Source organism: Hipposideros armiger, unplaced genomic scaffold, assembly GCF_001890085.2.
Source record: "Hipposideros armiger isolate ML-2016 unplaced genomic scaffold, ASM189008v1 scaffold_11, whole genome shotgun sequence".
Classification (NCBI taxonomy): domain Eukaryota; kingdom Metazoa; phylum Chordata; class Mammalia; order Chiroptera; family Hipposideridae; genus Hipposideros; species Hipposideros armiger.
In genome coordinates, this window is record NW_017731361.1 from 8,162,515 (window position 1) to 8,176,370 (window position 13,856).

The window sequence follows — 13,856 nt, forward strand, 5'->3', positions numbered from 1 at the left end:
CATCTGTGCTTATCTTGATTTATTTTGTGCGTCAGGTAGCAAGGTGTGTCCTAAGGTATCAGAAAAGCCTAAGAGAGCTTGCAAGGGTCTTATGCTTAGTGTGTAAAACTGGACGTAATTAAGCTCCAGTTAAGTTCCAGTCATGGTGAACAAAATAGACATTGTGTATATCTTGAATTTTGGGTCTGGGAAACGCTCAGAAATTTTCCATATAAATTAATGGTAATTGCTTCTTTGCTTTACAGTATTTCAGGTTACAGAAGGTTTCATAGGAACACTCTACTTTTGGATAGCAGGGGAAACTTGTGCACGAAAGATAAACCACCTTAAAAGCTCGCTCAAGGGTGTGAGCTCTGAACAGCAGGGTCGCTGTTTCAATTCCCGGCCTGAGCTGAGCTGCTGCTGAGCTGCCAACAGGTGGCAGGATGGCTCAGCTAAAAAAAAAAAAAAAGATAAACCACTTGTCCAAATTATTTCCAAGTTCTATCAGTGAAGGAATTTATTATCAGTCTAGCTTTAATGCCTAATTTATTATTTTATATGTCTTATAAAATGGATAAATGCTAACTTTAAACAAATTGTGTAGCCAAGGCAGGGTATGCCACTTCATTTGGATAATTAAATTTTTATTAATCTCTTGATATCTTCAAATATTGCTCTTCAGATTATTTTCTTTAGAGATAAGTTAAGAAGCTGAATGTAAAACATGAAGTTTCATGTTTCTCTTACCTGTATTGGGAATTTTTTCTAAAGGTCACAGACCAATTGTAATTTTTTCCATTGCTTGCTAAGATTGCATCACACAGATTTAGCTTGCATTTATTTGTATAGTCCCGTACAAAGTACAAAGTGAGGGCTGCCTGTATTTGCCATGCTTTGTTTGTCTGGAATCTCTGCTGGGTTTTTATGAAAAATTTATCTTTAACTTCTAGTCACTTTTATATTTACTGAGAATGGCACAGGGCTTCCCTTGCTCCCTTTCTTCTTTTCCTTCTTTCCTGTCTCTCTCTTTCTGTCTCTTTCTCTCTTTTTTCTTCTGCTGTGTTTCTATAGTTATTTTTGTTTTCATAGCTTTTTACTTCCAATATTTTATTATGAAAAAATTGAAACATACAGAAACATTGAAAGAATGTTTCTAACAGTGAATACCATATATTGACCACTTAGAATCTACTGTTAATATTTGTCATATTTGCTTCGTCACTTATCTGTCCATCCCTTAATGCATCTGTTCATCAGTCTTATTTTTTTGATATGTTAAAATTTGCAGACATCACTACATTTCACCCCTAAGTACTTTATTATGCATGTTATCAGCACAGGGCAATTTTGTGACACAACTTTTTGTCCATAGTTTTTCTGTTAATTCTGAAATGTCCTGACATCTTCACACTCCATGTTTGCTACTAATACCATTGGCACTGTATTAGCACACTTTTAGGTATTTTGAAGCCAACATGAGTTAGAACAACATTTCCATCTTATGTGCTGCTATTGGTATAGATCAGTGTTTTAGAAGCTGGCATAGAAAATTTAGACTTAGTTTTTTTCCCCAGTAACCACCTAACAAGATGGCTTAAGTGTCTCATAATGGTTCTGATGGAAGAATTCTGCACTGAATATTTTGTTGAAAATGTATAACACTCACCCTACCCCAAAACCCCTACTTCAAAAGTTAAGTGTAAAGAGAGGTCAAAACTAGAAGCATTTTGTATTCTGTAGGATCAGTAAGCCTTAGGTTTTGATTGGATTTCATGACAAAAAAAGGGATAGCTAGCCCATTTCCATAAAAGATTTTAGTTTGGTGGTACATTATACATTTTCTCTTATTTTTATTTGTGTTACTAAGGTATACGTGAAGTAAAATAGGCTGCACATACTTAAAGTTCATTACCACAATCAAGACAGACATTTTCAGTGCCCTCAAAAGTTTGCTTGTGTCCCTTTGTTGTCCACCCTCCTTCTATCCCCATCCCTAAGGATCTCTCTGCTTTCTAGTGTAGATTACTTGGCATTTTCTAGGATTTTATATCAGTAATCATATAGTATATACTTTTTTCTGTCTACTTTCTTTTTAAAAAAATATGAAAGTTTTATTGAGATACTTCACATAACCATACAATTTACTCATTAAAGAGTACAACCTAATGATTTTTAATATATTCAGAGTTGTGCTACCATTACCGTAATCAACTTGAGAATGTTTTTATTACCCTCCCAAAGAAACACCATGCTCATTAACAGTCACTCCCCATTTCTTTTAATATTTCAGCTTCCTTAGCTCTAGGCACTAGTCTACTTTCTGTCTAGATTTGCTTATCCTGGATTATTTCATATAAATGGAATCCTTTAATATGTGCCTTTTGTGATTTCGCTTAGCAATGATGATTTTTGAGATTTACCCATGTTATTGAATACATCAATAGTTTGTTCCTTTTTATTGCCGAGTAGCAGGCCTTTATCTGTGCCGCAGTTTGTTTATCCTTTCACCTGCTGATGCACGTTTGGGTTGTTTCCAATATTCAGCCATCCCATGCCTACATGTTAGCCTGTTTGTAATAGCCAAAAACTGGATCTAGCCCAAGTTAATTACAACTAAAACCGCTATGAACATTCTTAGGGACACATATCTTTTTGTTTCTCTGAGGAAATAAATAGGAGTGTGATGCCTGGATTATTTGGTATAGTATATGCTTAACTTCCTAAGAAACTGTCCAATTGCTTTCCAAAAAGTCCTGCCATTTTGGAATTTCCATCAGCAGTGTCTGAGAGTTCTAGTTGCACCATCCTGTTTGGGGTTCACTGAGCTTCTTTAATATTTATGTTCTTTACCAAATTTGGAGATGTTTTTGGCCATTATCTTCAATTTTTTTTTTGCCCAATACCCTCCTCTTCTGGGACCCCAGTGCCATGTGTATTAGGCATTTGATTTCCTGAGACTATTCATCCCTTGGCTGTCTGCGCCCTCCCAGTGTTCAGATGGGATCGTTATTGATCTGTCTTCTAGTTCACTGGCTGTTTTCTTCTTTTATCACCATTCTGCTCTTGAGCAAATCCAGAGAAATCGAATTTCAGTTGTATTTTTTACTTGTAAAATTTCCTTCTTAAAAACAAAAAATTTTTTTTAAACAATTTCCATTTCTGTGCTGAGAACTCCTGTCTTTTCATTCATTTCGAGTTTGTTTTTGTTTATCTCATGAAGCCTAGTTATAATTGCTGCTTTAAAATCTTTGATTATTTCAACAATAGAAGCTTTGTCTGATAATTCCAACATCTAGGTCACCTTGGGCTTGGCAGCTTGGCAGCTGTTGATGGACTTGATTATTTGGCCTAAAAGCCTGGTTTCTGCTGGAGTTTAGTTGCCTGTGCTCCTGGCACCTAAGGGCCACCCTCAGGGCGGAGATTTGAGGGAGGAGAAATGGGAAGTTTATACTTGCGCAGTGGTTTCTCTAAATTTTGACTCTCCTCCATACTTTTTTTTTTTTTAACTTTACAGAGTCCTCACGTAATTGTTTTTTTCTATTTTGTCTGAGTTTCTGGTTGTAATTTATAGGAGCAGTGAGCTGTAGTGGACTGCAGTGCCACAGCTCAGTTGGTACTTCTATTTTTTATACCAGACAAAATCAGATATGAAGTCTTCATTAAGGTTGCATTTGAGTATGTAATTCTGATTTGATAAGAGATATTAAGACTTGTGTAATAGGTAGGGTACCTGTTCTTTTAGCTTTAGAATGCTTAGTTGCATTATCACTTGTTGCCATTCAACACATCCTTTGTGATAGGTTAAGCGTAGCATTCTCAAGTTGAGTGTGCCTGACCAAGTTCCTGTGCATTCTAAACTCTGATCACAGTCGCTTTGCTTTTCCCGGTTTTCTCAATGTGTTAAACTGCAGTTTGAACCTTAGGCAGCCAGCTTTCTTTTGCTCTAAAAACCTTGTTTGGTTCTCTATAAATAACTTAGTAATATAAACATATCCTTCTTCATGACCACCGCCTCCCCTTTTGACAGGATGACAGTAAAAGACGTAGCTATAAAATATGCTCCATAACTAATGTAAGGTAACGCCGCTGTTTGAATCAATCCTTAGGTGTGTTGTTTGGACTGGTGATGAGCGGGTCTTCTTCTATAATCCTACCACCCGTCTGTCTATGTGGGACCGACCTGACGATCTGATTGGAAGGGCAGATGTTGATAAAATTATTCAAGAGCCCCCTCATAAAAAAGGAATGGAAGAAATGAAGAAACTAAGTAAGTTTTAAATTAGGAATTTATCTTCTAATGTTAACATTCTTTTAACATTTCGACAGAAAATGTGAGGCCGTTTAGAAAAACGCTCCATTTTCAAGGAGTATAAGAAATTTGAGAAATGGAAAGTAGACTGCTATGCTAGTTTGAATTCAGTATTAGTGATATAAAAAATCGAGAATTTGGATAAAAAATTTTTTTGTAAAATGTTTATATATGTTTTTTTATACTTGTTGAGACTTTCAGTTAATACAAGATATGCTGGTACTGCTGATGTTTGCCCTGTACCTATTAACAATACTAAAGTGCTCCTCAGTGAGCCTTTTATCTCCTTTTGTGATGCATTACATATTTTCTGAAATAAAACGGAGAGTATTTTGAAAATACTTTGTTTACTAACATTTTTTAAAATACAAAAAATTTTGAAAATACAAAAGCTTATTTATATTAGGCTTTTAAGCTAGATGAAATTTAGGGAAGGCAAGCCTTATTCCTGAGAATAGAGAGACACTTAAACCTTATTAAAAGATGATCTTTAATCTACCTCATGTTCAGACAGCATTCTAATATATATAATGAAGACAATAATTTGTTCTAATTTTTAGTGCATATTTTTTATTGGTAATTTGCCCTTGTATTGATATGTGTTTGTGTAGAATCCCCCCATGTAATGTAGAAGCATAATAAATGAATCATTTTATACATACTTCAAATGAAACAAACCCTAATATATGTCACTTAAAATAATTGAGAACTTTTCATGGATTGTGGATATGTGGTACTCACATTTTCTGCTTACAAGTGATTTCTAAATCAGTCAAATGTTGCCTACTTGGTACTGAAGATACGAGGCACCAGCTTGTCCAGTAATATGTTTTATAGCTGTGATACTGACAATACTTTATAACCATAGTGTTGAATTATGCCCAAAAGTATGTGGTTTGCTTCTGTTTTTCTGAATTTATTTTCAAATATTCAATCCATTTATTTGATAAATACATGCGTCAAAGAATCATTTCAAAAGACTTGAATATTTAAAGGGAGGATTAGTAGAGAAGGAAATAGAATCGCCATGCTTTAATGTTTTATAAAGGAGTGCATGTTATGGGTTGGATATTTTATGTAAACAGGAATTTTTTAAAAGAAAAGATTGTGTAATATATGCATGTAACTATTCATAATAACATTTGAAATATTTTTGCCAGGGCACCCAACCCCGACAATGCTATCCATCCAAAAGTGGCAGTTCTCTATGAGTGCAAGTAAGTGAAGTAAATGTAAATTGTAGCTTCTTTGTAGTAACTGTTAAACAGGCAAGTGTTCTTGTAGTGGTTAGCAGAAGGATTCACGCCTAGATATTTCAATTGCCTGCTTATTTTTATTCTGACAGAGATTAATTAAATTTTATCTTGCAGTTAAAGAAGAACAAGAATTAATGGAAGAAATGAATGAAGATGAACCTGTTAAAGCCAAAAAACGGAAGTAAGTAATAATTTAGTTTATGTAGTTCAGGTAGATGTTAGTTTTTAAAGGTTGATTAGGTCACAGTCAGTTCTTCGATTGGGACAGGTAATGTGTATGTTGTTAGGAGACAGAAGTGATGATTGTTCTCATTAAAAAGCTTTGCTTTAGAATGTAGAAATGGTGTCCCTTCTGTTGCTAGATTTGCAAAAGATTTGGTTATTCAAATATATATTATTAAGCCAACTGACATTTTAGGAATTAATTGATAAATCATTTTCAGACATTGATTAGGCCTTGGATTTTATAAAAAGTAAATATCCTCCCTAATGTAGACCCCAACAGACACCATTCCAGAAGTCTCATGACTGCAGACACAGACTTCTCTCTTCTTTTTACATACTTATCACTTCCCTAGCCCTTGAGTCTGTGGTCATTTTACCCTCTGGAAAAGAAACCCAGGTGCTTAGAAAAGTGTCCTGAGAGAAAGAGACTGTTGCTAAGTGGAAGCATTAGTTTGGCCAGTGCTCTGTAGAATTGGGTAAAATATGAATGTTACTAATTATGGGGGTGGAAGGGTGGGGTAGTGGGTGTTTGGGGCGGAGGGCAATGGGACCATTATTTAGCAGCAAAAAGGAAAGTCTGAAGACGTTAGGGACTGGTCGATCTTAGTCCTTATCTGAAAAGGGCAGATTGAATGCAGCCAAATTACGGCCAAGAGATGAAAGAGATGAGTAAGACAAACCCTGTCAAGGGTGGTTCTTTCTAAAAAATTTCTTTATTGGCAACGATGTTAAAGAAGTTAAGATATTAAAGAGAGTCACTCAGTAACCACAGTCACACAGCTATTTTTATTTTTGTAGTTGACTTTTTAGTTCTTGACCAAATGTATAAGTATTTTTATTAGTTGTAATCAACTGATTTTGTGTTCTTTTAAAAAAAAAACTAGAATAAGACATTTGTTTTCTTAATTATTATAAATGACTGTATTCATTCTGTTTATGTACCATAATTTTGGATGTTCCTACAATGTTAAACTTTTAGGTTGTTTTTAATTGTTTGTTCTTATAGACAACTCTGTAAGGTTTTTAACTGCTTTTATCAGGAGAATGTCAAAGAAGTCCTTAATGTGGATTGCCCGAGCTTCTCTATTTAGGTACAAAGCTAAAAGCCTATTTTTCCTGGCTTAGTTTTTCTTTATTTCTTTTATTGAGATAGATAGTGATAGTTTGTATTGTGACATTTTCATTTAGTATAATTCTATAAAGATTATTTGTTTTCATTAGTTATATTTCTTGGTTGTCTTTTAACTCTAACTATTTAAGTAGTTCTTAAATAAATTATAAGAGGGTATATATTGTTGGGCACATTGCTTTTACCTGTTTGTTTTGTGCATATCTTAGGTCACAGACTATCTCGCTAAGTTCCTGCAGGTCACGGACTATGTCTTCTATTTCTTTTGATTCATACCCTAAGTTAATTACCTCTCACCATATTTATAGGTTAGCCTTAGTTTCATTTAAATTTCCTGGGCTACCTTAACTTTTGAATTTTCTGATGTTGTTCTGTTTTCCTAATTCCCTTAAGTTTACATAAGGAATATGAGCCAATTTTATTTTTATACTTAGCAGATCATATTTAAGAAGGAATATCTGTTCAGACACACCCAGCTATTGAATTACTTAATTATTTTTTTGATTATTCATATGAACGGGCCTCCTTCATAGTGCAGATATTTGAGAGGTGACTCAATATCGTGTTCACAATCTCCCTTGAGTACCATACAGCAACAGGGTTGCCCTTAGCCCTGGGGTGCATTTTTGGAGGAGCAAGAAGTAGTTTAGACATTGATGAACAGTTATAATTCCACCTCACTACTCCTGGGCCTATGTTGCTCTCTGGGACCTGTTCTTCAACTTAAATCTCAACTTATCACCCAGAAAGTGAGTAAAAAAAATGTCAGGTAGGTAAGGTGTATATCTCACATATCTACTTGGCCAAGTTTGTAGATATTTTAATTTTATTTTCAAAATAAGTATTTGAGATTACTAAGACATACCAATTTTTATTAGATGTAAAAGCTGTATTGTGCATTTATAATGTAAAACATTTTGGAGAATACTGTTTTTCCTGTATTATTTCAAGAACTAAAAATTATATTCTGTGCTGTTTAATTCTCACACATAAAGTTTTACTGCAATGTGAGATAAGGTTTTTGTTTATTTTTTTTTAAGTAAGGTAGTTCATTTTGTGTATCAACTAGTGTCAGGGAGAGACAGCACAGCAAAGGTATATTAATTTCCTACAATGTAGCCATTGTAACATCATTAGAAGTTCATTGTAACTGTATTATTAAAAATGAAAGTTGCTTATCCCTTAGAGCTCATTTGAAACCCTCAGTATAATTTGTTTTTGCCAAAAATATGCTGCTCAGTAGTGAGTCTTGAATGTTCCATTCATTTTAAGATTTTAGTAAGATTCCTTATTAGTATTTTGTCAGTTGATGCCTTGTGTTTTTTATTTTTTATAGGAGAGACGATAATAAAGACATTGATTCAGAGAAAGAAGCTGCAATGGAAGCTGAAATTAAAGCTGCCCGAGAAAGGGCCATTGTCCCTCTGGAGGCCCGAATGAAGCAGTTCAAGGACATGCTGCTAGAGAGAGGGGTCAGAAAACAATCTTTGGGGGAGATATTTCTGTTTTGTATAAGTAATATAAATATGTCTTGCTAAAAGGTCAAATCTAAGGTTAGTGCTCTTGTTGTGGGGGGGGATAAGGGAAGCCTATCAAATTACTGTTCTTTTTCAGACAGCCTTTTTCTTGGCTAATTATATCATGTTTAACTAAATGCCATTTACTATTCTTTTAAGTACAAATAACATTTTAACATTTATTGGGTCATTAAATTTTGGTGAGTAATGTAAGACGAGTATTAACATTGCGGAGTGGCGGACTACCCGGGATAGGTAAGGTATATGCGATTCTTCCTTTAATATCTCCGGAATGGATTATGATTAAAGGAGAACTGGTACTTTGTGCTATTGTTATTAATGAAGCTTAATTGAGAAGAAATTTCAACGTTTTGTTTATGTGCACAGACTCATTTGAATAAGTAAAATTCTCGACTTTAAATCAACATTGTTTACAAGATTGGAGCAGGCGTGGGAAATCAAAATACAGCTCTTCAAGGCTTTTTCTGATGTGCTGATTTTTAAAATGTCACACAGTAGTGGTTATTTTAATGAGTAATTAAGTGTGTGTTATTTCTATATAATATAGAGATGTTCAGAGCCAATTAGTGTGGACATTTTTGCTATTGCTAGCCTCCCACTGCTTGTCATTTATTAGTGATGGAAACTTCAGGATGGTTTTTATTATGTCCCCTTTTTAAGCAGATGTCCTGTAGATTTCAAGTAAAATTATATGACCTTTATGTTTTTAGAGTCAACTTAATTATGAGAGCAATGCATTTTTTATTTTAAAGGTGTCTGCTTTTTCCACGTGGGAGAAGGAGTTGCACAAGATAGTGTTTGATCCTCGGTACTTACTTCTCAATCCTAAAGAGAGAAAACAGGTAAAAGGAAAAGAATGTTTAAGACATGTATACCACTTGCCACTATAATTTTTAAATCGTAAGGAATAAAGTACCACACTTTTTTTTTTTTCCTTTCCCTAACGTATCTTAGAGCTCAATCTTGTTTCCTAGAGCACAGTTGTCCTCTAGGTGGACATTTCTGTCTTGGATGTTTTTGCCCTTATGGATGTGGTTATTGCCTCACAGACTCTTTTCCTTATGGCCTCATACACACTAAGGTTAGATCTAAGAAGATTTTAAAGTTCATTTCATGTGCATTTATTTATTTGTTTATTGGGCAAATGATGCAAATTGAGGGTAGAAAAATGGCAAAATATAGATGAGTAAGAAGGAAAAAAAGACCACTTAAAATTCTACCTGAGAGAGAGAGAGAGAGAGAGAGAGTCTCACACACACTACACACACAAAGTCCACATCTATGGTGAAAATGTCTTTTCACCATAAACTTTGAGAAATGGTGGACGCTTCAGGGTCTCTGCTGAACTAGAGTTGTTTTGTGACTGAGTTGCCATTTATTCCCTTGATTCAGAACAAGGTATCTCGTGGTGATTGCGTCTTTCTCTAAAGCACTACACACTTCCAGCTTACGTAATTTCTGAATTACCTGGATCACCCGACAGTGATTCCTGTAACTTGGTATGTTGAGCCACTGGCTGTAGTGTTGGTGAGCCTTACGATTTCATTTGGCAACAATAGTGTCCATTTTCCATGTTTATAATTTAATGGTTGGAATAATTCTCTACACAATTTGTACATGAAGGTCTAACCATAGAGTTTTATGAAAAGAGGAAATTTACAGTCTGCCAGGCATGTATTTTAGTACTTGTAATAGAATGACATGACTTTCCAAATATATTTACATCTGCATTTCAAACACAGCAGTCTTTAAAAACAAAAAGAAAAAAAATGACTGTGTGATGGTCTTTCTCACTTGAGTTGATGGCCCTTTCAAAACCTGTTCATCAGCCTTAAGTCTTAACTTGTCCCCACTGTAAATTTCAAGTCTGTCAGCAAATCTACCTCTAAATGCAGCTTACCATTTTCCCCACTAACACCCTGATTCAAGCCACCGAGCTTCATCTCGGAACTTAGCGGAGCCCCTCATTGACCTTGCTTCCCTCCATTCTTGCTCCTGTGTAGTCGAGTTCTTTTTCCACACAGCAGCCAGACTAATTTTGAAGTTTAAGTGACAAATTAAGGCAGTGTTCCCTTGTTTAAAATCTGTGCAGTGCTTCCCATTTTATTTAAGATAAAATTGAAACGCTGTACCATGGCCAATAAGATTCTGCATACACACGTGCCTGCAAACTTTTTGAAGCTCTTTACATTTATTCATGCTAGTCACCCTGGCCTAGACAGGCCTTGAACAAGCCAGGCACATGCTGGTATTTCCTATTCCCTCTGCCTGCAATGTTTTCCCCAGGCGTTTGCATAGCTGGCTGCATCATTTCATTCAGGTACTTGTCCAGGTGTCTTCTGATCAGCCTGTCTCTTTGCCTCCCTTACTATCTCATAGCATTCATAGCTGTACTTATCGAAAATTATCTTATCATCTGTCCCCTCGGGCAGAATATAAATTTTGTGAGGGCAGGAACTTTGTCTCATGCATTGTTCTAAGCATACTTCCTAGAACAATGCTTAACCTAAATATCCTTGAAGACTTACTTTAAAACTTTTATAACTTCACTTAAACTTACTAACTTTTTTTTTTAAAGAATTTATTGGGGAATTGGGGAAGGGGAACAACATTGGAGAAATCAGGGAAGGGGAACAGACAAGTTGCTGTCATTTGTTCTTCAGTCTAGTTGTGGAGGACGTTGCTTCACTGGCCCGTGGTGGTATTATCATTGCGCTCTTCCCGGGTGAGACAGATTGGTCACTGGCCACTGGATGGCCCGCTCACGTCGGTTGCCAGCCACTCACGGTAGCTTACGGAAGCCCGCTGCAGCTCCACTGCAGCCTACGCCGTCGCTGGCGACTCATGGCAGCCCAGCTCCAGGTTGAGCTGTTGTTCACCATCTTGGCTGTAGAGGGCACAGCGTCACTGGCTCTAATGTGGGATCCGAACTGGACCCTGCTGGTCAGAGCTGGCTTCCCAAGCCAGCTCTTAACCAACGCTGCACTCGGCTGACCCAAACTTATTAACTTTTATAACATTTTGTGTGTGAATTGATGTTATAAGAAAATAACTGCTTGGGGTGGCCGGTTAGCTCAGTTGGTTTGAGCATGGTGCCGATAACACCAAGGTTGCCGGTTTGATCCCTGCATGGGCCACTGTGAGCTGTACCCTCCTTAGAAAAAAAAGAAAAGAAAAGGACTGCTTAAAATAGAGAACGTAAAGCCAAGTGTATTGAGAAGCACAACACAAATAATTAGGAGAAAGTTGGAAACATACAAGTAAAAAACTAAGTTTCTGAGATGTTCTTTCTCAGAATAATTCCTAACCCTGGCGGGGATTATCCCAGAGGAAGGGGTTGTGAAATTTTCTCCAGCTTCTGGAAAGAAAGTTAATTTAAAGTCACTTGGATTTTATTTATAATTTAATACTTTTTATAAGTAAGAAAGTATGTACTGAGGAAAGAGAAGGGTTAGAAATAACTCTCCCCTTCGTATCAGCATGCTGATACTTTCATGATTTACTGCAGTGCTATATTTAGGAGGTATTGAAAATGACCTACATGCCTAGCAGGGGACTGGTGAGACATTTATAGATGTTTCTGTGTGGCTGTTACAGACTGGTGGAGATACATATACATATGCATATGCACACGCACACAGAGGATGCCAAAAAAATGTATACACATGACGGGTATTCATCTTCTGTTTGTTTGTTTTTTGTTTTGTTTTCCAAATTTTTTTTTTTTTACTAGCTTCAGGCATGTATTCATCTTTTGTTATCGGTATATATTGAATATTACAATTTTAATACAGTTTTTTTTTCTTAAAATGTGTATACACTTTTTGGTGTGTATGTATTTTGTATATATTATATTATATGTATGTATGTATATATACACACATGTACGAACGTGTGTATGTGTGTGTGTTTCTATATATATGAACTGATCTGGAAAGATGTCTAAGGCATTTTAAAGAAAACATTTTATTTTGGTCTTTTCTCAAAGATGTACTTGCACATATTTAAAGAGCCAAATAATTCTATGTGTTATGAAAGTATTAGAGTGCTGCCCTGTTTATCTTCCTGAAGATGTTTATTCCAGAGCCTCTGACTTGCTTCTGACTTGCTGACCCCTACACCTGGTGTACGCTGTCATTTTTGAGGATGACAGCAGCTCTTTACCATTATCCTGGGGAATTTCCTTCATCTCTTTGGTTTTTGGGGGGAGAGAGTTCACCTGTTTCCTGCATCATAAGTCTTTTCTTTCTTAGTTTATTCCGTTTTGGTGCATTCCATCCCTGTAGCAGCTTCTTGAGAGAACATGCATAGAAAACAGATATTTAAGGCTCTATATATTTTAAAATATGTTTATTATATCCTTATTTGAAATAGTTTGGCTGGCTAAGGAATTTGAAGTTGGAGATTTCTTCAGGATTTTGAAGGCGTTGGCTCTACTTGAAGCCTCTGTTACCTGTTCCTTTGTATGTGGACCTGTTTCTTTATATTTCCTCTGGGTAAACCTATGGGATCTCCTCTTAGTCCTTAGTGTTCTGAAATTTCATGGTGATTCTGTACCCTGGTGGAAAGGTCTGTTGTGCTGGGCACTTGCTGGTTCTTTCAATGTGGAAGCACATACCTTTCAATTCTGGGAGGTTTTCTTGAATTACTTTTTTGAATTTTTTTTTTTAAAAGATTTTTTATCGGGGAATTGGGGGAAAGGAACAGCGTTGGGGAATTGGGGAAGGGGAACAGATAAGTTGTTGTCCTTTTGTTCTTCAGTCTAGTTGTGGAGGACGTTGCTTCACTGACCCATGTTGGCACCATCATTGCGCTCTCCCCGGGCAAGGCAGATCAGTCTCCGGCTTCTGGACGGCCGCTCACTGCGGCTGCTGGCCGCTCACGGCGGCTGCTGTCTACACACGGTAGCCCATGGCAACTCACTGCAGCAGGGGCTGCAGCCTACACCATCGCCTATGACTCAATGGCAGCCCAGCTCCAGGTCGAGCTGTTATTCACCATCTTAGCTGTAGAGGGCAGTGTCACTGGCCCTCATGTGGGATCCAAACCGGGGCCGTGCTGCTCAGAGCTGGTGTCCCAAGACAACTCCTAACCAACACGCCACTTGGCCGGCCCCATGCTTTTTTGGTTTGCTTCTGTTTTATTTTTTCATTCTGGGACAGAATTTGCCCTTCTGGGTTGTTCTGACAGTTTCTTATCTCTTCTGTCCTGGTTTCTACCTCTGCCTTTTGTTTTAACTTTCTGGATGATTTCTGCGATTAATTTTTAAATTTCTTCTGTCGTCTTTTAGTTTCTAGGAGTTCTTTGAGTTTTTCTTGTTTTACTGAGCGATCCGAGCATACAATTGGGCTCTTTACGATGGAGGGCTTTATTGTAGAGCAGTGGTTCTCATCCGGGGGCAGTTATCATAGCCGAGG

At 36.6% G+C, this 13,856-nt stretch overlaps 1 protein-coding gene across 13 annotated transcripts in view; it reads left to right on the plus strand.

Annotated features, from left to right (window-relative positions):
- TCERG1 (transcription elongation regulator 1) overlaps nt 1–13,856 on the plus strand; it is a 68,596-nt gene that overhangs the window by 37,070 nt on the left and 17,670 nt on the right. For 5 of the 13 annotated variants that reach the window (XR_002126344.1, XM_019663518.1, XM_019663499.1 and 2 more), the window contains 6 exons: nt 4,089–4,249; nt 5,452–5,508; nt 5,662–5,728; nt 7,111–7,209; nt 8,238–8,373; nt 9,192–9,281. Coding sequence is in view for 12 of the 13 variants with exons in the window: in XM_019663518.1 (XP_019519063.1) it covers nt 4,089–4,249; nt 5,452–5,508; nt 5,662–5,728; nt 7,111–7,209; nt 8,238–8,373; nt 9,192–9,281 (610 nt within the window). In the remaining variant the exon portion in view is untranslated. Of the gene's footprint in view, nt 1–4,088; nt 4,250–5,451; nt 5,509–5,661; nt 5,729–6,812; nt 6,864–7,110; nt 7,210–8,237; nt 8,374–9,191; nt 9,282–13,856 lie in introns of all 13 variants that reach the window. The other 8 variants (XM_019663573.1, XM_019663552.1, XM_019663590.1 and 5 more) reach the window with 3 other exon arrangements.